This window comes from Lineus longissimus, chromosome 7, assembly GCF_910592395.1.
Source record: "Lineus longissimus chromosome 7, tnLinLong1.2, whole genome shotgun sequence".
In the NCBI taxonomy this organism is placed as follows: domain Eukaryota; kingdom Metazoa; phylum Nemertea; class Pilidiophora; order Heteronemertea; family Lineidae; genus Lineus; species Lineus longissimus.
In genome coordinates, this window is record NC_088314.1 from 19,510,405 (window position 1) to 19,537,122 (window position 26,718).

Here is a 26,718-nt window from a genome sequence, read left to right on the forward strand (position 1 = left end):
TCGTCCCATAAAGGTGACAGAGCGCTTTCCATTTTGCGCAGCGCTCTTATATTATGACACTCCTTAGAGTTGAAGAACAAACCACGATTACGGTGTTGTCTAACATCTTAATTTTCGTGATTCCCAAGACAATAGACATGACATAGAGGATGTTTTGATTATCGAATCACCAGTGTCTGTCGACTCTTCCAGCTGGTTATCTTCTCACTTCTCTGAACTCGACCAACTCGGTCCACTTTTGACTGATCAAGGTCGGAAGGGGAGATGGAGACTACAGTACAAGCACAACATTCGGCATGAAGAAAAATAACCATAACCCGCAGATCATTTTACAAGTTTATTTTATCAACGTATCAAAATGTTCCACCCTATAATGTAGTTTTAAAATTAAAATACATCCGACAAGTGTCCCAGCAAAATAATATATATATCTTTAAATTGGCATCATTATTAAACAATAAATTTACAACAATAAATAGCCGTAACGGTTTTGGAGCACAGTTTACGAATATTTACAGAAACTTTGTCATCTCCAGAGTTGATCACCCTGTAGATGGATTATATTAGTTTATTTACAAACAATAACTATGGCAATGAGTCTATGACGTGATATGTGTTAATTTACATATATACGTGGAATGTATGATGCATTTTCGGATGGAGAAAATGCAGTGTGAAAAGAACTACAGGTAGTTCGACCTTGGACATTGACCTTCACCGGTGTTCGACCTTGAACTTCGACCTCGATCAAAGATCAACCTTGAACACTGGCCTTGACATTGGCAATGCCCAGAGATTCTTAGTGTCACTGATCCAACCACCGAGTCAAACCGAAGGCCCATTAGATTTCAAGCGGACATTATACATTATAGGTTCTTACTTCTCATGGGCTTGGCTCCTTGGTAACTACCTTAGTTATGCAAATTATATAGTTTAAAGGAATTAACACTCAGTATAAATCCAGTGTCGTACAACGGCATGGATGGTCATGTTATAGTTTTTGTCTAATTTTGCAACTGGCATTTTATAATACCGTGTTGAATCGTCTAATTCTAAAAGACAACGTGAGATTCACCAGAGTGAGGGTTATTTATAAACCCGACTGCACCGCCAGAGGTCACTATGCTTCGTTTCCGGTTCCGGTCGAAGCACTGGCGCCTCTGGTTTCGATAAAAACCAACAGGAGGCGCTTGGTGCGAAAACGAAAAGAATGAAAGCAATACTTGTGCAGTATTGATAAAGATATACATGTATTACCAAGCAACTCCCTTTACGGTTTTGTAAAAAAAAAGGTTCAGACGACACCATGGAGATATCCTGGTTCCCAGAGTACGTTTGATGATACCTGGGAGCAAGGAACATGGATGCGCCGTCCGCTGAAGTCCAATCCACCCTAAGATTGGGGGAGCTGTACGTACATCAACCTATGTAAACATACATTTAGACTTCCGTGAAGTTTCAAAAACAGGACTGAGAAAAATGGACGCCGCCTTTTCTGACTATGAACCCTTTATTTGAAGAAAAGAGCTTTAAGGCCAGTTCAACATTTCGGTCGAGCCTGACAATGGGGGTCGGATTGTTACACAACCGTTATTTAGCACATGCAGCTACATTTTGACTCCAAATCGACCAAAGCAAACATGGAAACGAAATATACAAATACACTAGCAGACGATAACAAGGAGATCACAGTTATAATAATCCAGGCCATGGAATCCTGTTCGATATCTAGCCCCTCCCCCGCTGTCTCATCCCGACCCAGTTCAATTCCATTTGCAATATATTAACATTTGTTCGTCAGCCTAAAATTGACTTCTTCCCATTTCCGAAAGCACGTAAAGCACAATTCATTTTTGAAAGAAAATTTTAGGTTAGTTTTGGTAGACTGTCCAATCAAAAGTGCCGAAGTGTGCATCGCCGGTGTGCCCATTTGCAACGAGCCAATCAGAAGGTTCTCTTTTTGTGTCAGTTCCGGTCAACGTCTGCTTTCGGAAATCTGCGACTCGACCGGAAGTGTCCAAAGTATGACGTCCACTTTATGGCGTCTTTTGATTGGCTATTTTGAGCACAGCTCCGGTGATGCAGAAATTAGCCATTATGATTGGAAAGAAGACCAACAATCTCGATTTTTCTTCTTCTAATCTCAGCAAATTAATCGATTTCAGATTAAGGTCTTTCTGGTGTCCACTCATCCGCCCAGTTGACACCCACGTGAGGTAGGTTGATCGTGGCTTGGCTCGGTTCATTTCGGAGTCACTACATATTGCGTTAATTCGACGTAATCTTGAGAGAGGCAATGTCAATGTTAGTGCGGTTTAAACAACCGGTGTGACAGCGGATATAGTCCCCCTGGAGTCATAGTCCGGTAGCATTGTATTTGACCAATTAGGCAGCATGATCTATTGTACCGCTAACCCTAACCAAAACATTTAGCAATGCGGGCTATTGTTACACGGACTATCAGCCCTAGGACTACTATCCCTTGCACACCAGGTTCTGAGGTATTTCCGAATTGAAGAGGATAAGGTAAAATGGGGGCAAAGCCAACCCCGCCCGCTGCCCTAGATGGCGACACCATAGCGGTTAACTTCTAGAGCCAACGAGTTATCCTATACGTCAATACCACGATATAATGATGGCCCTGTACCCTTCAAGGGAAAAATACTGTTCGCGCGATATTTTACAGTTGTGTGTTTCATTCACAATTCTCGAGTGTTTGAATAAAGTCCAACAGCAGTAATAGCTTTGCCCCATTTTACCTTATCCACCCAAGGTCAGACAACGAAAATCAAGCGTCATCCCTGTCTCATCCATTACTAACAAGTCATCTGTAACTCAACACTTGCCTCAATAAATTAATCATGGCGGCGTCCCTGACCCCATTTGACCAAGACATAATAATTTAGTAATAAATAAATAAATAGTTACAAAGAATTACATACACCAATGGAATCCCTAAATGCATTTGCCTGGTGCGAAAAACATAAAAACTGCAGACGTTGTACTTAGATTCCGGAGGCCTGGGAACAATTCGACCGATGCGTCAAAACAATAAATTGACAGATTTATTCTTGTTGTACAATAGAATTACAGCAACAACAACATCTTTGACCTTTTTGGTTTTTTATCATCTGCACAAGATTTTGATCAATGCTGAGATGCTCATGGTTTTGTTTAAGACTGGTTCAAATGTTTCCGTACCTCAATCACGTGAGAGAGCTCCGCGGAGCATCGAATGTGAGTCCCAATTTTAAATGTCTGCATCTTTACAACAAACAATTTGTTCATGATCACACGCGTGTGTAATATGTTTGGTCAATTACTGAATAGTCTAATGATTTAATGTTAAAGCCTTAAAGAAACAGTTTATATCAAAGTACTCACATCTACCAGCAAACACATGTGACGACAACTGGAATCGATGACGATATACTCTATATGCATCGCGTCATGGGTATAATTTGCTGACGTAGTTTGCATATCGCCATTGAGGTGCTTCTTAGCAGAAGATGCAGGTATGTACATTCACATGTAAAATGTTAACCCACCGAAGAATTAATCTCATAATGAAAATCGAACTTGGCTCAGCTTTGATTCAAACGAAATCGCCCGGCGAAGATGAGATCCCATCCAGAAAGACGATTGTTTGATTCATCTTGGCAAACTGCTCAAATTCAACCAAACAAAGCATGAAATGATGCACCCTTAAAAGTTTTAGGGAGCTTAAAGGGCGACGTGTCCACAACTGAGGCTTCCTCCGTCAATGTCCCCGTTGCGACCAGCACAGTGCAAAATCGGTCGTCATATCATTACCCCAGTCAAATCACCCAAATCTTCCCTAAAGTATAGTGTTTAAGACTTCCTGTCCAATAGGCCAATCACAAGCTAGTAGTCAACTTTCCTGTGCCAAAGACGAAGAAAAAAAATTGACAACTTCTGATTGGCCAATACAATAGGAAGTGTGAACTATTGCCTCCGGTTGGAAAGATGTTATATAATATCAAACAAGCCTCAGATGTGGAAAGTCACAAATGCAATTCTGGAAATTATTTCGAACAGCCCACTAAACATATAAATGACTCCTTTGACTAAATAAACCAGTTATTACGAGTCAGAAATTGCACAAAACACCATTGATGTTTAGTCGAACAACGAAAGAGCGACCACCCACGAGATTGAAATTGTCGCAGCCTGGCTGTATTCAATCTCGTGTACAGGTCAGTGATATGTCATACATTGTGAGTCCATGTTCATGGGAAGTGTCTGTCCATTGTCCATCTATATCCGAAATACAGAGGTATTCATGGTATATGTACAAAATATACAACCATCCGATTCGACAGTTTTTTAAACCGCTCCCAGTCACACAACAGTAATCCTTTAAATGAGTATTTTTTGTCCGTTCATTTCCAATCCACGGCGCTAGGGGCGCTGTCGACCTGGAACCAGTCATGCGCAGTATGGCCACCTCTCACGGAGTCCTCTTCACTGCTTAGCCACCATTTTTTGAAGACACGAATGTCCATTTTGAAAGACTGCGTAACCACCTCACTTCACTGCCGGGGTGATCAATCGGAGAAATCGATTGGGTTGAACGATTTCGCGAGGCTGAAATTGCATTTGACGTCATTGACTGGTGGTAGGATTTCGTGGCCATGATACTGCACATCCACAACTGCTTTCTCGCCTTCTAACAAGTTTATTTCAAACATATTCACGATGTTCATGAGGTACCACTTGGCCTGGAGCGTGGCGTATCTTTGTCCCGTGCACAGAGAGCCAAACGCCATAATGGGATGTTTGAGTTCCCGTCCGTCTTTGTAGAATTTGGCTTCGTTGCAGAAACGGTCGTACTTGAATTCCTACAAATATAAAAGACGGGAAAGGTGAGCAAAATCCACAACTTTTCACGGTTTCCAAGTTCCAAGTTCTGCATTGTACGTCTTCTGAAAAACGTTTTGTGGCCATCATGCGGCATGTGCTATTTGTTCTGATATATGATTGGATGTCACAAAAGCCAAGTGACTGCTGTCCTGGTGTTCTGATTGGTGACTTCGTGCACTGTTATATGACCAATCAGTATCAACTTTACCCTAGCTGCAGGGATCACGGGTTGGCTACTTTCAAAGGAATCAAACTTACCATCGGGTCTTCGAAGATCTCGGGGTCTTTGTGGATAGCTGGTGGATAGATGGCGACACGGTCTCCCTGACGGAAGAGCATTTTCTTGCCATCAACCTCGTGCCAGGTGTCCTCGTTGATGTACCTCACCATGAATACGCCGCTCGAGAGGCGGAAACTTTCTTGAACCACGCTGTCTGCAATGACGAAAGAAGGGGACTGAGTTAGAAAATGGCTCGAATATTGAATTTCCTAACAATTTAAAAAATGGTTTCTATTTTGTATTGACAAGTGGCGAAAGAAGTACCAAGCAATAGTGTCGATTCATTAAAGCATTTATTTCTTATGAAGAAATAAAGACTTGAGCGATCAATAGAAAAATTATCATAATGTTCTTTGGTGGTGATAATTCAAAAGCAAACATAAACAAATATATGTATTTCTATTCGCGTTGCTCCTGGCGCCGTCCCCTCACGCATTCACTCACACACTTTTTCGTTATAAATTGCGACACACCACCGTCTTAAGAGTTTTGTAAATTGTCTTCTAATCATGTCCTGCGCGCGTTCCCAAACTCGAGAATGAGATCAAAAATGTTCGCACGCTCCGAGAATGAGGAGATTTGCCTAATACTCTTAAAATAACTTTCAACATATTTGTTGCAACCATTAAGTCTTTGGATGGAATGCATTTAGACCCACTTTGAGTCATATGGATGTTTCAAACTCCGATATCATAAAAGCAGTTTTGTTAGTCTAGTAGAATTGCCCCAGGTGATTTCTAAGCCTCAGTGAGGAAATTTTAAGATAAACACCACAGGCTGCAACAATAACTTAAATGCATTTTTGAATGAAACGAGTTGAATTATGGTCATTTACAGTTGAAATAGTCCGTTATTATTCGCATATCGCGCTGATTGTTCGCTGAATGCATATTAAATGGAGCCCCGCAGCGAGAACGTCGAAGACGTTTAGCTCGTCTGTCCTCCGACAGATGGCACTGCCAGAAATCGCAACCGTTGGGCTTGAGAAAATAGGCTTTAAAAATGAGAATTTTAATCATTAAAACGTTTTCAAACTTACTCAGTATGTCCAAATCTTCAACTTCTTTCATCGAGAACAGTGCCGTGTCTTCGCTCGTGACCGTCTTGGCTTCAATGGCCGTGCGCACCTCGTTCCTAAGTGCCGCGAACGATTTTGGGTCTTCAAGAAGGTATGCCAGTGCCCAGAAGGAAAGCCTGAACGTGTTGTAGTTAACATGAAGGTAGACGAGGTTGTGTCCAAGAATTTCGACTTCATTCTGCCCGCGATCTAACATGTACTGTACAGCATATTTGATGTAGTCGGAGCAGTCTTCGCGGCCGAGGAGCTCGCCGGATTTTGGGTGGCACAACAAGCTCTCTAACGCTTTCCCGGCCTTAGGGAAGAGGGCGCGGGGGAATCCCAACCAGAGGTAGTTAAAGTACCTGTGGTACATCTCGAAGCTGTGGTAGACCATCTCTGGCTCGAAGGGGTGGCCGTTAGACTTTCCGAAGACCGTGTCGAAGATTGCCGTAAACATTGTCTTCATGGTGAATGTCCGCAGTCCGATCTCCGTGGGTGTGTGATCCTGCTTCATCGTACTGGTTATATCCCTGCAAGAGTCTCTCAGATTGCCGGCAAACTGCTTCATCCCGGCTTGAAGCGCGTGGCCTCGAACTGTCTTCCCCGTTTCTTTAATCATGTTCCGAGCATCCTTCAACACGAAGCTGAACACGTTCAGATTCACTTGTTTCTGTATGGGGTCGAAATCGAACGCCCTCACCTTGGAAAAGGCCTCGTAATTGTGCGGGTCCATGATGACGGTCATGTGCTTGTTGATGAGCCGGAGGGTGAATACCTTCCCGTATTCTTTCCGCCATTCAAGCAAATATTTCACCGCGTTCATGCTGAACTCAGCGGCGTTACCCCATAGTAAACGCCCGGACACCAGCGGGGGCTCGCCCTTTCGTCTGAAAAGATAAAAACATGGTTGTTTACTATTTTGAGAAAAGTGTGATCTTTCACTAACAACGCTAAACCTGTGAAGACAATGACAATCAAATGAACCTATTGACAGACACATTTCCGTAACCATAGAGCATATTTGCTCCGCAATTGGAAATTTGCTCTGTTTTGGAACAGAAATGGTTAATATGGGCCAAATGGCGCTTGGGTTAATTGATTTGGTTCTTTTCGATGGACGACAAATTGTTTCTCAATATGCTTACCCAAGTTAGTTTGTTTTAGGTGACCGTGTACATTAGGATTCGTGCGGGTCAATAGATACGCCACAAAGCAAAGCCGCAAAGTCAATCGAGCAATCATCGAGTTATTAACCGAACCAACAAATTCGAGTGTATCACTTAAAATGCCTTCGCGTGTCAGAATGTCTTTTGTAAACAGCGTGGGGGCGAGATGCGGAATTAACTGCAAGAAATCAACAAAACGGACTACTTTCTGCGGTCATCTGATTTTGCCATCCAAGTGGGGAAAGCCTAACGCGTATTTTTGCGACGCCCAAAAAATGAACGCAGACGGTAGAACAAGAAAGAATCGAGAGGTTGGAATTGAAATGTGTTATTGTGAAAATATCTGCATCGAAATGTTCTCTAATTATTACTAAATGATTCGGACAGTTCTTTATTCATCTTCTGGTCAAGGTGTCCGAATCGATATTCCCACAATGCACCCTAATCATGGTCGTCTGGCCGATGCGGTTTCCTGGGGTGATGGGTCTCGTGCGAGCAGGACCTCACATCGTCTGTGAATAGAATCAAAGGGAGTCTGCCCTCTGCTTGCACTTTCGTTAATATTTCATACCATAATGAAGAAAAGAGGCAAACATTTCTATCGGACCAGTTCTTGGTGCTTTGACAGCGACACAAAGGTGTTGCGTGTAAAATGCGGACAAAATAACCGGCCTAATGAGACGGGCTGCCGTGAATAGTTAATCAAATAGATGGACCAAGCACCGCCTAGGTTAATCTTTCATGGGCCTCACCATTTAGTGACTGATAATGAAATATTCAAAACGCACAAGACAATATCAAATCGGCAATTTTGATATCAGCTCAAGTCTCGCTCGGTCGGTCTTTTCGTGACTAGTTCGACAGTGCGCTTATCAATCATGCGAAAAAGTTGTTTTTTAACAAGGGACAAAGTTTACTTAAAATATCCCCAGGGCTGATTCATATCAAGCGAGACAACTTCTTGGCGGAGCAAGAAATGCTACGACTGCAACGCCGACTAGAGACCGTTTCGTGACAAGCAGAGCCGACGGCCCATACCGCATCCCGGGCCGTAACTTGTCACCGCGCGTTGTTGCTATTCGAACGCCGCGCCGGGATAGAAGCTCGTTACTTAGCTTAACAGAGAAGGAGAAAGTGAGTTTACCAATATTAAACTTATTAAAATGCAATTAAATCTAAAATGCCATTTTTGGTAGGCGGAGGAAAGTTTTCGAGGGTCCAGGTGAAGTTTGGATGTGTTTGTTCCTATAATTGGCAAGACCCCGACGGCCTGGTTAAGAAAGTAGAAGTCTTGGTTCGGCATGGGGCCAGGATTGGCGTTATTCTCACAGTCGAAGTCCTATTGAAAGGGAAAGTCTCATTAAATTTTGTTGAGGTCCCCCTGAACACCTCGAGACCCCGCTGGGTGATCCGAATATCCGAGGGCCGCAAGCCATTCACGCGATAAATCTATGGGTTGGCTTTGTGTGTCACAAAACAAAGTGTATACTTGTTAATAATGACCACCAATCCATCAAAATTATGAAAAATTTCGTGTGGTTTTACTTGAGTCTATCTGGCGTAAAGAAATATATTCATTTCGGAAAAGCTATAGGTTTTAAGTTTCGTTTCTTGATATTAATTGGAAATAATGCAAAGGCATACTGTAAATTGAACTGGCCGCTTTAGACTCGCTTATTTTTCGTTTCATGTTACATGTATCTTTGTTGATTTTAGACGACGTAGTGGTGGTCGAGAGCTTTCGGGCTTTCGGGGAAAATAACGAGTGCAATCTGGTGACTAGGATCACATACAAGGGTAGTATTCCTATTGTTTTGCTAAAAGCAAAGCCACCCACTCTAATATTGCAATATGAAATATGCAAAACCCGATCACAATTCAGACTCAGTTCACGGTGACAATTCAGATTTTCCGTCTTCTCTTCCGAACTACTAAAATATTAATATTTCAGAACATCGTCCTTGACACATTGATCCAGTTCTTGCTCCGTCGCTGCGTCACTGACGCTAAAGTATAAAAACAATTCATTGGATATTAAAATAACCAATGATTTGAAAGACTAAATCTGCTGTCGGACTTGACAAAAAAATCAGATTGGACAACAAACCGGTGATGCAGAATCGAGCGCTTTTGATTGGATGATAAGTCTGAAAGCTCAATCAATGCTGCTTTTACCTGCGTGATATGATATTAACAGCAATATCTGTTTTGCTAAGCAATGAGTTAGCCTAACCATTTCGTGTGTGGTGAATTGAAAATACGTCAGCTGTTGTATCGATTAGACAAGCCATCCATAGAAATTGAAGTTGATGCAATTGATTTGGGGCAGATCTAATGGGGCTCCCCGTTCCCGCAGCAGTGTGACATATATACATATATCAATACGCATCTCAATAGATATCAATAATAATAGCTACCGCCGACGCACGCACTTTTAGAAAAAATATCCATATCGATCAATACGATTTATAGCGATTTTCTGTGAAAATTATGCGATCCGATTGCAGAATATTGAAATAACTTCGCAGTATAAGATGAGAATAAGTTGAACTTTGTTTTCAATTAAGACAACTTATTTGTAACTCGTTTCTGCGTTGCCATGTTTTAGTATAATGGAATTTGTTCGAAAGGTAGGCGTCTGTACAACAAGCAAAAATTAAAAAAAAGCAGAAACAGGATGGAATCGGGGGAATCGGCACCTGATGTAACATCGACCCAACTGATTGAAATTGACAGCACCCCTGCACCAAAACCCATTACTACTTAGAAGTAATGGAATTTTAGTGATACCATGCAGCATCTTTAACTTATAGGTTAGCGCAAAAATGACCATAGTCCATTTGTTTTTTTGCATGACAAAGTTAGATCCAGAGGAAAGCTTGATAGGTCAGTCAGATTTTGGATTTTTCCATTTTCCAATTCAATGATGGGAACGACTACTGTAAAGTGAAAGGTGAATATGAGGCTGACAGCTTGGTAATAATGGCCTTGATAATGCCATTCCTTAAACTGAACTTTTTTCTCCTAGGTCGAGGTAAGACATGTTTTGGTTCGTAAAACATCACGCTTGTCTCTGAAATAATCTTTTGCGTAAACGAAGGCATGTCACCGGCCCCGGCCCATCTTGAGTTATTATGTCTCGTGTCAACAGCCAATTTTTCATCCCAATTAGCAACTTTGTTTACAAGTATAAATGCTGCGAATCTTTTGGCTGCTGGCATTGATGAAAGTAAGTTGCTTTAATGAGTATGGTTTGTTGATTGCTTGGCCAATTAGGCGAGCACCTGTACAGACATACATCAATAAAGCTTTTTCCTTGGCGAAGGAATGCCGCATGCACATCAAGGTTACCCTTGAAAACTGAGACAAGGATACAATCTGGATTGAAAACGGCGAGACAATAAGAAACGTGCGTCATTGTCAAAACCAATGCTTTATGTAAAGCAGCGAAGACGCAAGTCTTGCATGCCATAAAAATGGAAGTGGTGTTGATAGATAATATAATTAGCGTATATAACACGACACTGCGACTGGACAGTGTACATTGCTAGGAAATGTTTTCAAGCGGTTTCACATTCACCAGTCGCACCATGTTCCCCGGGCCCTTCACTCATGCCGGCCGGGCTCACCCGGCTGCTGGACAGCAGCCCGCATCATACGAACACTCCGATGCCCGAATGAGCGGCAGAAGTGCTCCTCAAATCCCGTCCAATTACTTCACCAGAATATACATTAGTCTCCAAAGTATGTTCCAGATAAGCAAGAACATGCAATGTTTTCAGAAGGTCTTGCAAAATCAATAGCACGAGTAGCCGCCATGTTGATGTTTCCCGCGCGAGCGTCTTGTTGCTAGGGGGAGATATCGGCAGACGAGATCGGCCAGCCGTCAACACGGTCAGCCAACGATTACCAGCTTTTACGCAATATTTCCAATAACTCAATGGAGAATCAAAAACAGGTGTTCTGGTCGCAAACTCTTTGATATATCTTTCGAAGATACCCACCACGGTTGCCATTTTCAGCTTCGGAAAAGCTCATTGAAACATTTGATTGGTCAATTAAAACCTCAGGCACGGAGCTGAGGCCAGGGCAATAGATTTTCGGCTAATCTGATTGGACGCTGAGGCTTGAAATCTCAAAAACTTAGAATTGATTGAGAAGGCCGGATGTGAATTTAATCAATTTTTCTCAAAGAAAACCAATGGCCTTGTTCTTCAACTGTAAAGAGCGTTTAATGAATCAAAACTTATTGTTTGCATAAATAATATTTCAGATTCCTTCAAACAGAGAGAGGTTTTTTGTAGGTATGCGAAATGTTTCCCCACACGCACCCACGCGCCGTAACATGGAAAGTTATCCGCAAGCTATTGTGGAATGTTAGCTTTATAAGTCTTAAATTATATTCAAATATTTCCAAAACTATATGCGAGTAAATATCTGTCACATTCCGAAGGCCTAAAATAAGGGATATATATATATATACCTGTTGCTTAACTCTACCTAGTTGCACAGCTTAAAAATAAGTTTCTAAAGAAATGATCAGGTATATCTTACGTATTTCTTGCAAAAAGGTCTGTCAAAATCAGTAAACTCACAACCATTACTGTAGCTGTCTATTGAGCAATAAGTATTAATCTCGTAGGATACTATCGTAGCGGAACCACCACCAACTGGTTTGGACGTAGGACGATAGCCTACACTTTTTTTGTTAAAAAATCGTTTGTGGAAAACGTTGAACAGGCTTTAAGTATGCAAACCTTGGAACGCAATAATGTCAACAGATCACTTTACGACCCAGACTCTGAGATCTAGACTGGCCTTGGCAAAAGAAACTGGGAGGACAAATCGAATCAGGGGTTCTTTCCTTGAAAAACACACGAAGTTAACTTAAAACTACATTAAACATCCACAAGTGACAAGAGTTGAATTTTATGAACATTTTCCCCGTTCCCGCGATTACCTCTCCCACTCTCCAGTACCAGAGTTAACAATGATGCGATCGTCCCAGCAACCGACCCGCTACGGAGAATCATTACAAATCATGCGAAGATGGTTCGATTTGAGAAAATACTGTGGCACTACACAGCTGAATTCGGAAACAATGTCAGTTTTGGAATAATGTCAAATCGACTATTTAAGAAACAGGTCCAAAAGGATGTCACTTCAGGTTTCAGAGACGTTAGCGACTGACAGGTGGTTGAGAAAAAAACACCTCATTTGACAAAGTTGTCATGAGGATGTAAGAGATAGGGATAGCGCCAGGTTTCACAAAAAAGAAGCACTTTGGTCGAAAGTATGAAATATGAGAAGGTGATGTAAAGTTGTCTTACCGTATTCTGAAGAGCGACCTCATCACAAGCATAACCGCCAAGCCAGTGAATACAGTTAACCAGATTAGTACAGCAGCCATGATATCTATCGGGAGTTGCGATCCAAAGTGAAGTTAAGAAACTCGGAGTACGTCCTGAAGTGAGTGTTTCTTCAATGTTGCACGTTAGGGTCTTGTCCCTGAAATGACAAGGAGACCAAGTCATGAGGTATTTATTTAACTCAGCACGTGTCGATTCCTGAGAAATACGCACCGCGTCACTAAACACCGCTGGGCGGGCGTTTATGCTAATGACGTCCAATCAGAAATCGGATTTTTACGCCGAGTAGAGCCATGACACAAACACACTATTTCTGGCTATTGCAGCTTGATGATTAACTGAATGACTGACAGTACAGTGGGTTGAGGTTTTGTTGTTTCTTCCGGTTAGCCTAGTTGATTCATACTCTGGGAGAAATCTCTCAATCGGTAGGGTACCAAAAAATAATCAATACTTCATTCATATTAACTCACCTAGGGACACAACGGTCACATCCGACTCAAGGAATATATCACAATCGCTTTTCACAGCGAAATAATAACTAAAGCATGCTTACACGACTAAAGCGTGTTATAGCCAAAACCTCGTGAAAGAAAACATACACTGAACGTATTCACAATCATGTTGGTCTCACTCTCAATGAGTTGTAAAGATTACTCCATGGTACCGCCGAACACCGCAGCGTGGCGGCAGTGGTCTCGCTGATCCTACATTTCTCTCACAGAGAAACCATTCTGCCTGTCGACGCCTGGATGTATCAATATGCAGTTTATCTAGTCCAGGGGGAAATTGCTTTAGTTAAATGCCCCTTGGTGATGGACGGTTTCTTTTCATTGCGGCTAGGTAGAAGTGTTAGTCAGTTTCGAAAGAAGTGTTGGTTCTTCTTCCGAAGGACCAACAATTGATAACAATATTCCGTAATGCAACTGGTTTTATCTGTTTTATTTCATTCTTGATAGCCTGATACCAGGTATATGTGCTCGATGATGTTAGATATTGAAGAAAACAGCATTTGTATTCATGATCTGAATAGAAATATTCAGTACCAAGATACTGACTGGCGCCCTACGTGGCCTTTCAAACGATCGCCTGCTAAAGGAACTAGGCCCGTAGTCGCCTCACCGCAACAATGACACCTTGTCAGTCACTTTATCTCCTATAGATCTATGATCAATGATGCATCGATTTCGATAATTCTATCAGAAATATTTTTTCAGATACTGATAGGATTTGTACTGATGCCCTGATAGTTCAGCCAATGCATCATTTCGCAGTTCTTCACGAGTACTCGACCGGCACGTAATTTCAGGCATGTACGTACAAAGTGTATACATGTATGCACGCAGTGTACATTGCAATGCAATGCAATGCAATGCAATGCAATGCAATGCAATGCAGACGGACGCGAAGAAAAAGCTGCAGCTTATTCTCTGATGAGGGAGGGAAGTTTGGCAAAACAACAAGTAATAAGCCATCTACATTGTCTTCAAACGTATTCAATTTTCGCATTGGTTTCTCTATGTTCAAGAAGTATAAAATTATAGCATATAGAACAAAAATCAATCTACTACTGTACAATGATTACAATAGATATAAAGAACAGTGGTAAACCTTTTCTTTTGTGCATGTACATTGTATTAACAGAATTGACGATGGTAAATAATTAAGCGACAATACACATTTCACCATTTATTTGAGGAACATTTATAAATCATCAGACCTGCTTCGGGCGCTTCACCTTCGGAAAATCAGAAAGGGTACCACCATCATCGCATGCAGAAATAGGACATCCTGGATTTTTTCCGCAATCTGTTGATCGGCCTATCCATGGATAAGTTTTGAAATCATTTGTTTGTAACTGATCAGAAATTCCATCTTCAATAGCTGATGACGAAAGCACAATATCTTTTGACGAATTTGACGGAGCTTGAAATGCAAAGAAACTCAAAATAGACGGTATTATAATGGTTTTTCATTGATGAGAGATGCTTCGGGCGGCCCATTGTCCCATCGCCAAAAATACACATTTCAAAAGTATGGCTTGAGTAAATACAAAACAATAATTAACGACACGTATATATGAGTTATTTTGATAATTTCATTTGGAAACTATAGTGTCTTTTTTGCCCTACGTTTGTTTTTTAATGTTTTTCCATACTTTGAATGTTTAATTTAGCTAAGACTTAAAGTGCCTTCGAGAAAGCTTTTGTAAGATCATGAAGAGCATAGGTCAAACTCGTAATGAAACTAATAGATGTGCTCAAAAAGCTTGAAATTAGCGATATTTTAATTCTGGTATTGGAAGATGCTCCTCCCACACACCGTGGGAAATCTCGATCGGTCTCTCAGTATCCTCATCGGTGGCACGAAGAAAGTACTATCTGATGGAAGGCCTGAACAGATTTCTGAAGTTTTTAAACAAATACGTGTAAATCTATGGATCATATTCAGGAATTTCATAAAGCAGGATTTGTTCCGACTTTCGGCGGTCTCCTCCAATTAGAACTGCCAAATACTGCGTCGCCGGTGCAGCTATCAGATATGAGCCAATCACGTGGCAATAGTTTTGGTTCTTTTTGAGGCGGGTGAATGGACAAACCTTGATGCCATCCTGCTTATACGTGTTCCCAGAGCAACCCTGTTTAGGGGACAAATTGATGAAATTGACGAAGAGATAGTACCCAAAGCTGAAATGCATTTTCAAAAATTGACTGCAAAATGCCATGTGTTTTTGGAAACGAACGCCTTTTTATAAATTTTGCTCACGGATACATCCATGAAATTGTATGTGCGAGACAGTTGTTCATATCGGTATCAAAAATGCATCTGAAGCAGTCCCAACTAGAGAAAACTTGTCGATCGTCCTCAAAACATACAAACATATCAACATGCACATTTTGTCAAAACAAAATAGTTTGATGGTCGTTCAAGTGTCGCTGAGTACTCCTGCGTTTGGGATAGCGCCATTTATTATGCATCGCCACTATTGATGCAAACAGTATATTGCCCAATAAAATCATATACACAGCTATTTTTATTCATTCATTTACTATTTTGGTAGATGTTTGTGAATCAACTTACACTTTGTAAATTGCCTGGATTCGGATTTAGTTCTTGACCTTGACAATGACCTTGACCAGGTCAGAAATCGCATTCCGCTTCATCATTTGTTGATGTGACCTAACGGTTTTGCATTTTCGTCAAGTCGACGGCTTGGAAAGGCCTAGTTTAGTTTTTTATCCTTTTATCATCATCACCGCCGTCACTGTCTAATCATGATTGCCGTCATCATCGTCATCGTCTTCATCATTATCATCATCTTCATCCTCATCGTGGCCGTCATTCATCGTCGTCATTATCAGCTTCAGATTCTTCGTCATCATTTTCATCATTATCATCATCATCATCATCATCATCATCGTCATTATCTTCACCTTCATCTCCGTAATCGTCGTCATCCACTTCGCTTTCTTCATCATCGTCAATGCCATCGTCATCTTCAGAAAGATAATTGGTAATTTAAAAATCTTATGTAATCTCGAGTTCCGTAATTGGCAATAAATGGCAACACCACCTTATTAGCCATTTCTTGAGAATCTGAGATGTTTTGCCAAAAAGACGGCTATCAGATGATCCGAATTGTTTTGTTTACTTTCCCTGGAAGACCGTCTGCTTACCACGAGGCTATTTCCAATACACCAGGGGATGTGTTATTTTCATCTCATGACGTAATCGATTTCGAGGTCCCGCCCCAGAATACGGAATGAGATTTAGCCGAGACAGCAACAATAGTGTTTAGTGGGGCAGTTAATTTGTCCCGTCAGTATCTTGATTAACTTGGCACGTACAGCCCATCGAAGGCGCCGAAATTGTAGTAAGCCACGAACGATGCAATCATGAGAATGAGCTATAAACGTTTTGTCACCCGACAAGGACAACATGAGTGTAAATCATCAACAATATTGCGTTTGAGTTCTTGTTCTTTTCAGGGTGGACTTCTGAAAGGAGATCATAGCAACCTGGGTTACACCATTTATCACACCTAGGCCGAGATTACATGAGTAACGGAGTAAATGGAGGTTTCGGAGAACGGGTCGATGTAAGAGAGATGTTGTCAGGAATTGCTTGTTTTGATCTCGCGTTGTTATGCAACTGCGTCACGTGCTATGAAGAAAAGCTGATTTAGATCAAAGCTATTGCATCACAGGAACGCTGACACACCATCCACCAATATCATCTGTTCCGTGAGATAAATAAAGAGAGTGGCGTCAACAAAACTCATGTAAAGTTTATGAGTGAAATGAAAAATGATCATCAAGGCAATTTCTTTTTCATGTTGATTCACATCTGTACTGAAGATCGGTTTAAGCTACGAAGCCAATACATAGCTTAAAGACAAGAACATTACGGCGAAATTCATAAAGGGCGTTTAAGGGTTAGACGTGTACAACTTCTCTCTAATCAGTTTCAGGGCCTATTCATATTCTGTGAAGATTTACATGAAGGGCCTGAATCTGTCTATTCAGTAGTTAAACGCTGTTTTAAGCTAAACGCCCTTTATGAATTTGGCCGGACTATAATGTTATCAAGATTAGCCCTGACAACCCTTTGATAAGACTGTAGAACAATGGGAGTTTTGGCCGGTGTAGGTGCGAGCGGGCTTTGTTTAAAGACAATAGGCCGTGTATCAAGCCTGGCTTGAATTTTTTTGAATACGAGAAGAGGAGCAAAATAGCGTACTTAATGTTGTACAAATTTTTGTTCGTCGTTTGGGTTGTGTGCGTCCCCAAAGGTTCTACTACTTGAGTGTAACCTTATCGTTTAGCGGATGTTTTAAAGAATTAGTTCTTGAAAAATTTGCTGTCGATTCATGATCGAAAATTGTCAGACAAATATCGGGCTAACATCATGCTGCCTTATCTTGCCCGTATCGAAGATGCAAACTCGCGCTAGACCTGAACTGGTGGAATAGGTCACGCTTGACCTTACTGTTACTGTTTAAGAATGACTGTTCATCGCACAAGTGTGATGTTCAGGTTATAACTAATTCGCAAGAGATGCCGTTGGTGACTGGTCATACTTCTGCCAAGAGCTGTTCAATGGGTTGACCCAAGTATCGGTATGAACGGCATTACTAAGCGCGAGATCATGGAGTAAGACTGTTGTTGTTTACGCCATTTGGTGTAAATATCAATATGATAAAGCACTGACGAGGTGACTCTGTCAGTGACCCTTGTATTGGTGTTTCCGCATATGAATGAAAACACTTCTGTCCAGAAGGGTTTGCGATAGCGGAACTGAATTTACTCTCACGAACGCCATTCGACGTAATGATGCGTCAAAATGCTTCATCGAGGCCAATTTGGCGAAATACGTCTTGTAGTATTTCCGCTTCCGGTGATGATTTTCAAGACCGGAAGTGGTTTCAAGGTCGCGAAAGCTGTGGAAGGGTTCTGTTTGTGGTGAAATTGTTGGAAACACTGAGTAATGACAATGATGATCTGAAATTACCAAGGCTAAGATCGATGAGGTGACACAGCATGGAAGGAATTACTGATGCATTATGTTTAGTGTATGGTGACGGATTAAGGTATCTGGTTCGATAGAGATCATGACATCACATTCAGAATGTTTAGACATCACATCAATGTGATTGCATCGTGTTTTCACCGTAACCTTCTGCTACATATGTACTGTAGTGCCAAAGACACCAAAAACGTAGTCCTTCTTTGGTATGATAAATCCTTTCGCCTATACACATGAATCGTTTTGAATATTTCTTGCCTTTGCCCAGTAAATATTAGAGCAGGTCAAGGCCAACCCGAAATCAGGAACAAATCTATATATGGTCAGTACATACTAGCACCGCGAAGAGCATACGTATGTCGCCCCCACGCGTCGGCAGTCTACAAAGCCGTGCTCTGGTCAATAAGGAAATGGTCGAGAAGCAGTTTAATAAAGCTTAGAACATAGGCCTTGTGTTTTATCCTTATATGTAGACATTGTTCGGCCATTCGTGTGTTTGACTAAGTTATGTTCAATGTTTGCCTTAGGAATAACGCCGCGTGTTTACAAGTATATATGCAAAGTGAACCTTCCAAATACAAACAGCTAATTTCATGGCATTTTAAGATGACCAAGAATCATGTACAACACTTGTAAATTTGGTATAACTGTTTGGGTCTTGTTGAGCAGTTGAGCAATTGATGCGTTTGGGATTTCGGATCCTAAAAATAGCCACACGCGAGAATCTGATCACGTCATTAAACTTCCGGGTCTCCGTTGACGACTTGAGACTGTGTCGCCTAATTTCACGGGATGTTTACATCTCAAATAATACCCTCTGTTTTCGGTTTGTTTTACCATCAAAAATTTCACTTTAAATATTATATTTTATCAAAGAATGTTAAGGCGTTTTGTTGAACCCGTGGGCACACTGATTAGCAACGCCATATTTGTCCTTATCGGCCTCCTTCTAATTCCTTTGGTGATATTTAATGCGGATAAATATATTTGCAATTCAAACAGATTTACATTTTAATTTGATTTATATTTCTCTGTTTAGACATAGGTTACCACTTTTGTTTTCCTGTGGACGTCACGTCGCATCCCTTTTCATTAACCCTCGAATTTCAAAATCAGTCGTTTGAAAATAGATATTTTTTTGAAAGATACGTCCAGCCTTTGTATAGGGTCTTGCCTTTTTTTAAATTCACCAGAAGAAAAAATGTGTTACTTGGGAAGATTTATGAGAATTATTTCGTTTAATTTTGTCTCTGCGGTATTTCCATTTTTTAAAAAGTTGTAGGGGGACGGAGTTGGCACACGGAGTAGTTGTTGACTTCCGGTCGTTTGTGGTTAAGGTAAGGTTTGGGTAAACAGATTCAATGTACCAATATCCACATACGTCAACGACATCCTCATCGACGGCGATCACGAACTTGGGTACGTTCTCACGCCAACAAAGATTTGGGATCGGCGGACGAGTCAATTTCGTACAAGAGCGTGGTTTTGTACCAACATTCTTACCCCAAGACAACACTTTCCCCCGAACATTTCGGTGGAAACGGAAGAGAGCGGGATCCATTCTCGATGGCTTGTCCACATATATAATGCTTGATTGACACCAATTAATGGAAAGGCCTGCGGAGAAAGGCATCGCTGGCGATTCCTGACGTAAACTCCTCAGCAAATTGACGGATTCGGAATCGAGGCCAACGCCCTGCGCGCGCATCACCGCCTGCTGATAACGAGGCGCGCATGACCCAGATTAAACAGAACCGAGAGGGAATTGTTAGAAAATTAGCGAAATCACCCCACAGGTTGATCATATGTTGAAATATTTCATCTAGACATTCTGTTTCGATATTCCAGTAGGCCCCGGAGTGTTTTACGTAGGAGCTAATTAATTTGCAAAGGGAATTGTTCAGGGAATCATTGAGATTTCCGGGCGACAATACGATAGCCCGAAACGCTTTAACAGAATGTGTCAGAGGCGCAGCCAGGCGGAAAACCTGGTCTCATTTCCGAGGGGACAAGATAGCTCTTTTGTCGCGTTATTATCCCGCGATTGAGAATGAAATCCAGTATTGCCCCGAACGGGGAGAGATGCGGCTTTATTTGAGCAATGAATAATAACACTTTATTTGAGATTTGTGTGTATCACTTAGGCGCTTTCTTGTCACTGCTTTACTTAAGTCAATATTTGTTCACCGTTTCACAAATGGGCGTTTTAAGCTGAATGCGAGTAATCCATCGTTTGACAAAATCGAATGCTAAATTGAACGAATTGAAATTCTTTTCTTGAATGTTTTGGTTGAAATTAAAATTTCATACATCGATAGCCCCACTTGAACCCGCTTCTGTTACCAGCCTGATTGTGAGAACTCGAGGACGGGTGCCTTTGGGCGTGGGGCCACCTCCCACCCACTCAGATCCGCATTAAGGTGTCTCTCAGTCAGGGGAACCTTAACGCAATGGTGGCTAATAATACCTAATACAATTTCCTCGACGCTTTGCCTTGATTTACCATTTACGAATGTGTGCTATAATCGAGGTCAACCGATATTAGAACGAATATTTTGTATTTTTAGCATTTTTTGTATTTCAGCAGTGTGTAATTACCAAAAAGATAGACTGTTTAAATGTCCCCAAAGTAGGGGATTGGAATATTGCCATAGCGTAATTAAAGGGGGAATTATAAGCACGTGTTTTTGAGAACGATGTTTTTTGTGTGTCATCGATATTTTGAAGCATAATGCTTTTCACTGTTTTTCAAAAACGGCGCGGGGGCCATTAAAGATGAGAGATTATCATAAAGTAAATAAGGATTGGCAGAAGTCTTATTTTCTAATATAGTCTCAGGCGTAAGGCGGGAATAAGACTGGCACGTGGCCATCCATATTACGGCCATGATGGACATTTAAAGGTGTGGTTCCTTCATGACCATTGTTTCTATATGTCCCGCTTAAAATTAGAAAGAAACATAGCCTAAGTGCATCAACTAGACACGCCAGCGGGATGAAAATTGCCATGTATGGTTTTTGTATATCACTTTATACAACCGCATTGTTAACTTTTTTTCAAAGCATGTTAACATAATTTGAAAACTCAAATACAATTTCAAATTTTTGAAAGAACAATTCTGATATTTAAAAGACATTCTTTGCGATGATTAAGCACAGGATCAAGGATTGCTGTGAATCTCACGATTTTTTCGTAACGCAATAAGCCTCCGGGAGTTTGGCCATTTTAGACATTTTTGTTGGCAATTATCGGATTTATATAATACATATAATATGTTGTTAAGTGGCCTTTGGCATTTAAATTTAGTAATTTTCCTTTCTATCAAATATTTTGTGCAATATATAGCCGTTTTGGTCTATTTCTGAGAATGCTTTGTTTTATTAGCGTTTAATGGAACAAGCATTTAGAACGCAAATGTTGGTTTCTATCGCAAAAAAATGTCCTTTTTCTTTGATGTTACATAAAAGCTGTTATGATCACATGGGATTGGTTGTTTAATGTGCTTCTCAGCATCTGTTACATTGCTTGTTTTAGTTCCCACATTCCGTGTTTTCCTGAGTCACTCTTGACACAATGACGAAAAAACCAAACTGGAAAACGAAAACCACGCGGAAAAGTAACGAGGAAAAATGTCAACGCGATCGGTTTCCCGGTTAATTTCATGCATTTGCTGCAATTTAGGCCTACCTTTCTGACCTTGTTATACTTTTGGCGATGACCTTGGCTGGAAGAATGGCGCAAGAAGAATGTCAGTTCGTCTGAGCGATGTTTTACTACGTCTAGCCTGACTTACTATTTTCTCGAGGCATCCGGCATGCGGCTTCTTATTCCCACTCCTCGCTAGCTCCCGGTCTCGTAAACTTTTCCATGAATTCTTGTAGCCGGAGAAAAAGTATCCACTTCTTTACGATATTTGAGTGTTCAATTGTCGGACGCGAAATTCCTACACTTTTTCAATCTGTTTTACGGGACCGGTGTAACATTTATCAAACAAGTTCCAGTCCCTGATACTGAGTTTATCCTTCACCGAGTGTGCTGTTAATGCACAGGTTTCAAGAATGGACGTTATGTATGGGGACTTGTTTCTCACTTGGACGCAGTTGGCCTGTCCAGACGGCAGCCGCTGCATTGTCCGAAAAAGACGTGCAGCAGACGCGAGAATGCTGTATCTGTCAGTTTACGTAGCTTTTGACCAATTTGACACGGTTTATCATGAAAACCTGCCATAATTTGTTGACGGTGAGCATTGGCTATTCTCTGGGTTGAATAGGTTGAACGACTTGAAGTGGTCCTCGACTGGAAAATGTGTCCCAAAGTGGTGTAAGGCGAATGTTGACTCGTTTTTTTAATGGGAATCTATGGACAACGTTGATTTAAATCATTCGATTATTATTGTTTGAGTAGCGAATAAAAGAAAAATGATATTCCACTAGAAATACCGTATTTTGTCTGGGATAAAGTGTCTGGATGATTTTGGTTCAACCGGCATGCACAGGAGTGACATAGGAGTGGACACATCATTGTACTTGTGAGCGGCAAAATGAAATGGACGAACATACATGCGCATACACTATCCCGTCCCGGCTGCAGACTCAATGCAAGTACATGTACATGTACCAGCGAATGGAGAATCTTTCTAGAAGGGAATCGGTCCGAAAGATACGTCGATTTGGTTCAGCAGTTCATTCTCCGGAGCCACGGTTATTGCAAAGCAAAGTCGATAGTAATTTTACAGTTGTTACAAGTTTCAGTGCTTATTCTTTGGGGTGAATTCTTCCTGACTACTACACAAAACCATCCAGAGATACAGGGCTTTTCACTCCTAAATCATTGCGATTTTATTTGCCCTTGTAGGTTCAATCCTATCGATCCCTATGAAAGCGGGGGTCGATGTTACGAAGATTTGCCCTGATAACCCTTTGATAAGACAGTAGAACAATGAAATTGAGGCCAAGGTGCGAGCGGGCTTTGTTTAAAGTCAATATACCGTGTGTAGGGCAAGGCCTAAATTCCTCACTGCGAGGCAAGGGGCAAAAAAGGGTATGACGGCATTCCTGAGGATTTTTTCGGTTTTTAGATTCTTTTTAAACTATTTGACTTGTTTACTTGCGGTATCAGTCAAAGCATAAATGTAGTACCAACCGGATCTTACATGTGAAGGAGCCTTTTCTTGCCTCACCTTAGAGGCCATACCTTCAAGTAGTTTTCATTCACCCGCCGCCAATACATAATAGTACGGGAAGAAAGAGGTCAGATGGCGGCCCCTGTGAAGTCCAGCCTTCAAAGGAACCTCGCCTTTGATCCCGGGCTGGACAGGTAGACGAGCAGGTATCTCGTCAAATTGCTTCCTGTTGATCTTCAATTATGTTCTTTTATAGTAAATGGGGAATTAGAGACGGGGTTTCCATTGCATGTCTGGAAGTAACTGGCGGACCTATCAATCATAGGCCCGATGAGCATTCTAAAAGAGAGGCGCTTGGATAAGGTCTATAGTATTTCGTGAAGCAGAAATGATTGATATATATACGTTCGCTACTAGTTCTAAAGTACTACGCTGAGAGGAAGATATTTCATTTTTTAGAACTATTGAGCAACAAGTTATAAAACAACATGACTATTACCAAAACCCATTACTTCAAATGGGTTTTCAAAGTTGATAGTAGGCCTAATGCTGTTTTTAATTTTATTAATTGAGATACTATGCTCATATTATAAGGTTTTTTAAGTTGAAGTAATGTGGTTTTCAAAGTTGAAATACCACCTAAAAAATAGTTCTTTGGTAAGTAAAAAAGGGGTCAAGACAAACTATGGTTATGTGTAGAGCTTGCTTTTCCATCAATCTTAATCATGATACTGTTAAAAAGTGAAATATAGGTTTGTAGTGGCATTTCCATTTGCTCAATTATCTTCACCGGGCGGTATCCCTCTGTGGATCACTGATTTCAGCCTTGCACGACTTCCTGAGATTCCCTCCTCGGGGCGGTAGAGATCAAAGGAAAATTGGCAAAGCAGTATTTTGATATATCGCGAGTATCTGCTAAACCATTAGGGGCAGTTCCTGACAATACCAACATTGCCGTAGCATCCGATTGGCGTCAGGAGCCCGCAAAATAAGTCACGCCTTGGTCACTCTGAGGTCACGGTTTAGGTTTGAAAGGATCATTGACCTCTGAATGGGGAGGTTAGCGAAGAGAGGTCATGCATTGGTAGGGGGAGGGAAGGGTAAAGTCCAAGGCAAATCAGAGTTTCTTGACAGCGTCCGTGGTACACAAAATGTATCAATGCACTCGCATGGAAATTAGTCAAAGATTTTACTCACTTTCTCTCAACGAAAATCGCTGTAGCTTCCGTATTATCCCCCGCACACACCGTTCCAGCTCACTGAACGTACTATAGGCCAATGTACTATCATGTAACAAAACCGCTGGCCAAGGTCGTAAATCGCATTTGTGACGTAATTATTTACAATTAGACTTTCTACAGCTGACACGTAAATCACGAGTGATGAGTGGCTGACAGTGATTTATGGATATAAAACATTTAAAAATAAACATGACATATATTGTGATACTTAAGTTATAAGTACTATTAAAAGGAGACTGTCCTGTAATATTTTCAATTACTTCCGTGTCAATTAAAATATATATTCGTAATGTACGAGGCTATTTGGACAAATTCAATCAACAAGCCTTCGAATATCGTCCATCTTTTGGCTGAGAATAACGGTCTCTCGAAAATAACGTTCATCCATTGGTTCGTTTGTAAACACTAATCCGGTGACGCAGCATTCAAAGTAGCTGATTGGACAACACGAAAAGCTATCTAGAGTTCGCAGTTCACAGTTATTTTTGTGATGAAGGACAGTCGAAAACAAACCAAACACGTGTTTCTTCAAAGGTTGCATTACGCTCATAATCAGTATTCTTGCCAGTGAATTAGAATAGCGCAGGAAATACATGGGGTCACATACGGACTGCATTGGACAGGCTCTTTTGTCAGAATAGTTTTTTTAGCTTGAGAACTCTAAACTCTCAGGATCCAGAGTTCTGAGAGACAAGTTAAAAAGCTATTTTACATGTCTAATTCCTGGATCGATGAGCTTCGATGACACTAGCTTTCTTTTTATGATTATTTTTTTAAATTTTACATAAAAAGAAATACGGCCTTTGCTGTTCGTGTGCATTGTGTACTGCTGTGGTTCAAGTGACCAGATAAAACATTGCCGTTTGCAGTTTCTATACCATAACGTATAGTATGCAAACTCGTTGAAACTTGGACTTCGTAGTTTTTTGTATATCGTCGGTCTGTTCACAATAGCATTGTTGAAAATATATTCATTACCTGGAAATTTTTCAAATTCGAAATGAGTGAACCTTTAACACTTGAAATGGAAAACAGTATGACAATTACTGTGGTTTACATTCAACAGTTTCTCTTCAGCTAGATAATTGATTAGAAAATGATTGGAAATTCCACGAAGCAATTATAAAGGTAGAACCGCCTGTGTATTTGTGAGTTTGAATTATTCCCCCGCAGACTCGTCGAGCAGCTTGGCTTACAACACATGTAGTATCAACATCGAAATCCGACCGCTCTATTAACCACACAGAAACACAATGTTTAGCCAATATTTCTAACAAAACCTGTTGGAAGAAAATAGGACAATAACCTGAACCGGAAACAGAACACAAGTGTACGCGTTATACACAGTTATGTGCATCATCTATGCAAACATCTGTATACGGCCTGTGCGCCAAGAGTTGTACATGTGTATTGTCTACTTGGCGTATGGTGTGTGTCACGGGTGTACGAAATTTGAAAAAATTCTCTTGCTGTGATCGGGTAAATGGCTTTAAATACACACATTGATCACGGGTGACTTCCAATCGCAATGACTCACTGTAGAAAAAACAAGATGAGTGATCAGTACACAAGATAATATCTCAAAATCGAACGTGAATATCACGCGCGGAAATAGTAATCTGTCCTTATTTGTAACGACACAGTGCAACCTCGTGGTTGAGGATTTTCACTTTAAATGGGTAGGCCTACGATGTTTGTATTTACTGGTGCCTCAGGAAACTAGAAATGCAGTTGTACACAACGCTGTAGTTTTTCAAGTATTCTTCATCAAGACAAGCAAAATGAACATACAGGGAAAAATTGCCAGGGCTGAGGCACACAGTGTACAAAGCGTTCGCCTGTGCAACGTGCATCCTCCAAGGCGTCTTCTGGCGAAGTGTGTATACTTGCATACAATGTGTGTATGTGCAGGGAAGCTTTAATTGTCTGCTTGAATAGTCCGGTCATACGCATAAGGCCGACACAGACCCTGATGCCTATTGAGCATGGGCCTAATCCTCCTTATCTGAATTGCCTCATGCATTTTCTGACACTATTGTTTTCCACGTTTGAACAAATCTTTTCAATGAA

The 26,718-nt window shown here is 41.1% G+C and overlaps 1 protein-coding gene across 1 annotated transcript in view; it reads right to left on the bottom strand.

Moving 5' to 3' along the window:
• Window positions 1–324: 324 nt before the first annotated feature.
• Window positions 325–26,718, bottom strand: part of LOC135491568 (cytochrome P450 7A1-like) — a 38,764-nt gene continuing 12,370 nt past the window's right edge. Inside the window, exons 2-5 of the mRNA XM_064777540.1 lie at window positions 12,721–12,898; window positions 6,204–7,111; window positions 5,143–5,318; window positions 325–4,862 (exon numbers count right to left, since the gene is read on the bottom strand). Of these exons, the coding sequence (XP_064633610.1) occupies window positions 4,569–4,862; window positions 5,143–5,318; window positions 6,204–7,111; window positions 12,721–12,800 (1,458 nt within the window). The 5' untranslated portion in view covers window positions 12,801–12,898 and the 3' untranslated portion in view covers window positions 325–4,568. The remainder of the gene's footprint in view (window positions 4,863–5,142; window positions 5,319–6,203; window positions 7,112–12,720; window positions 12,899–26,718) is intronic.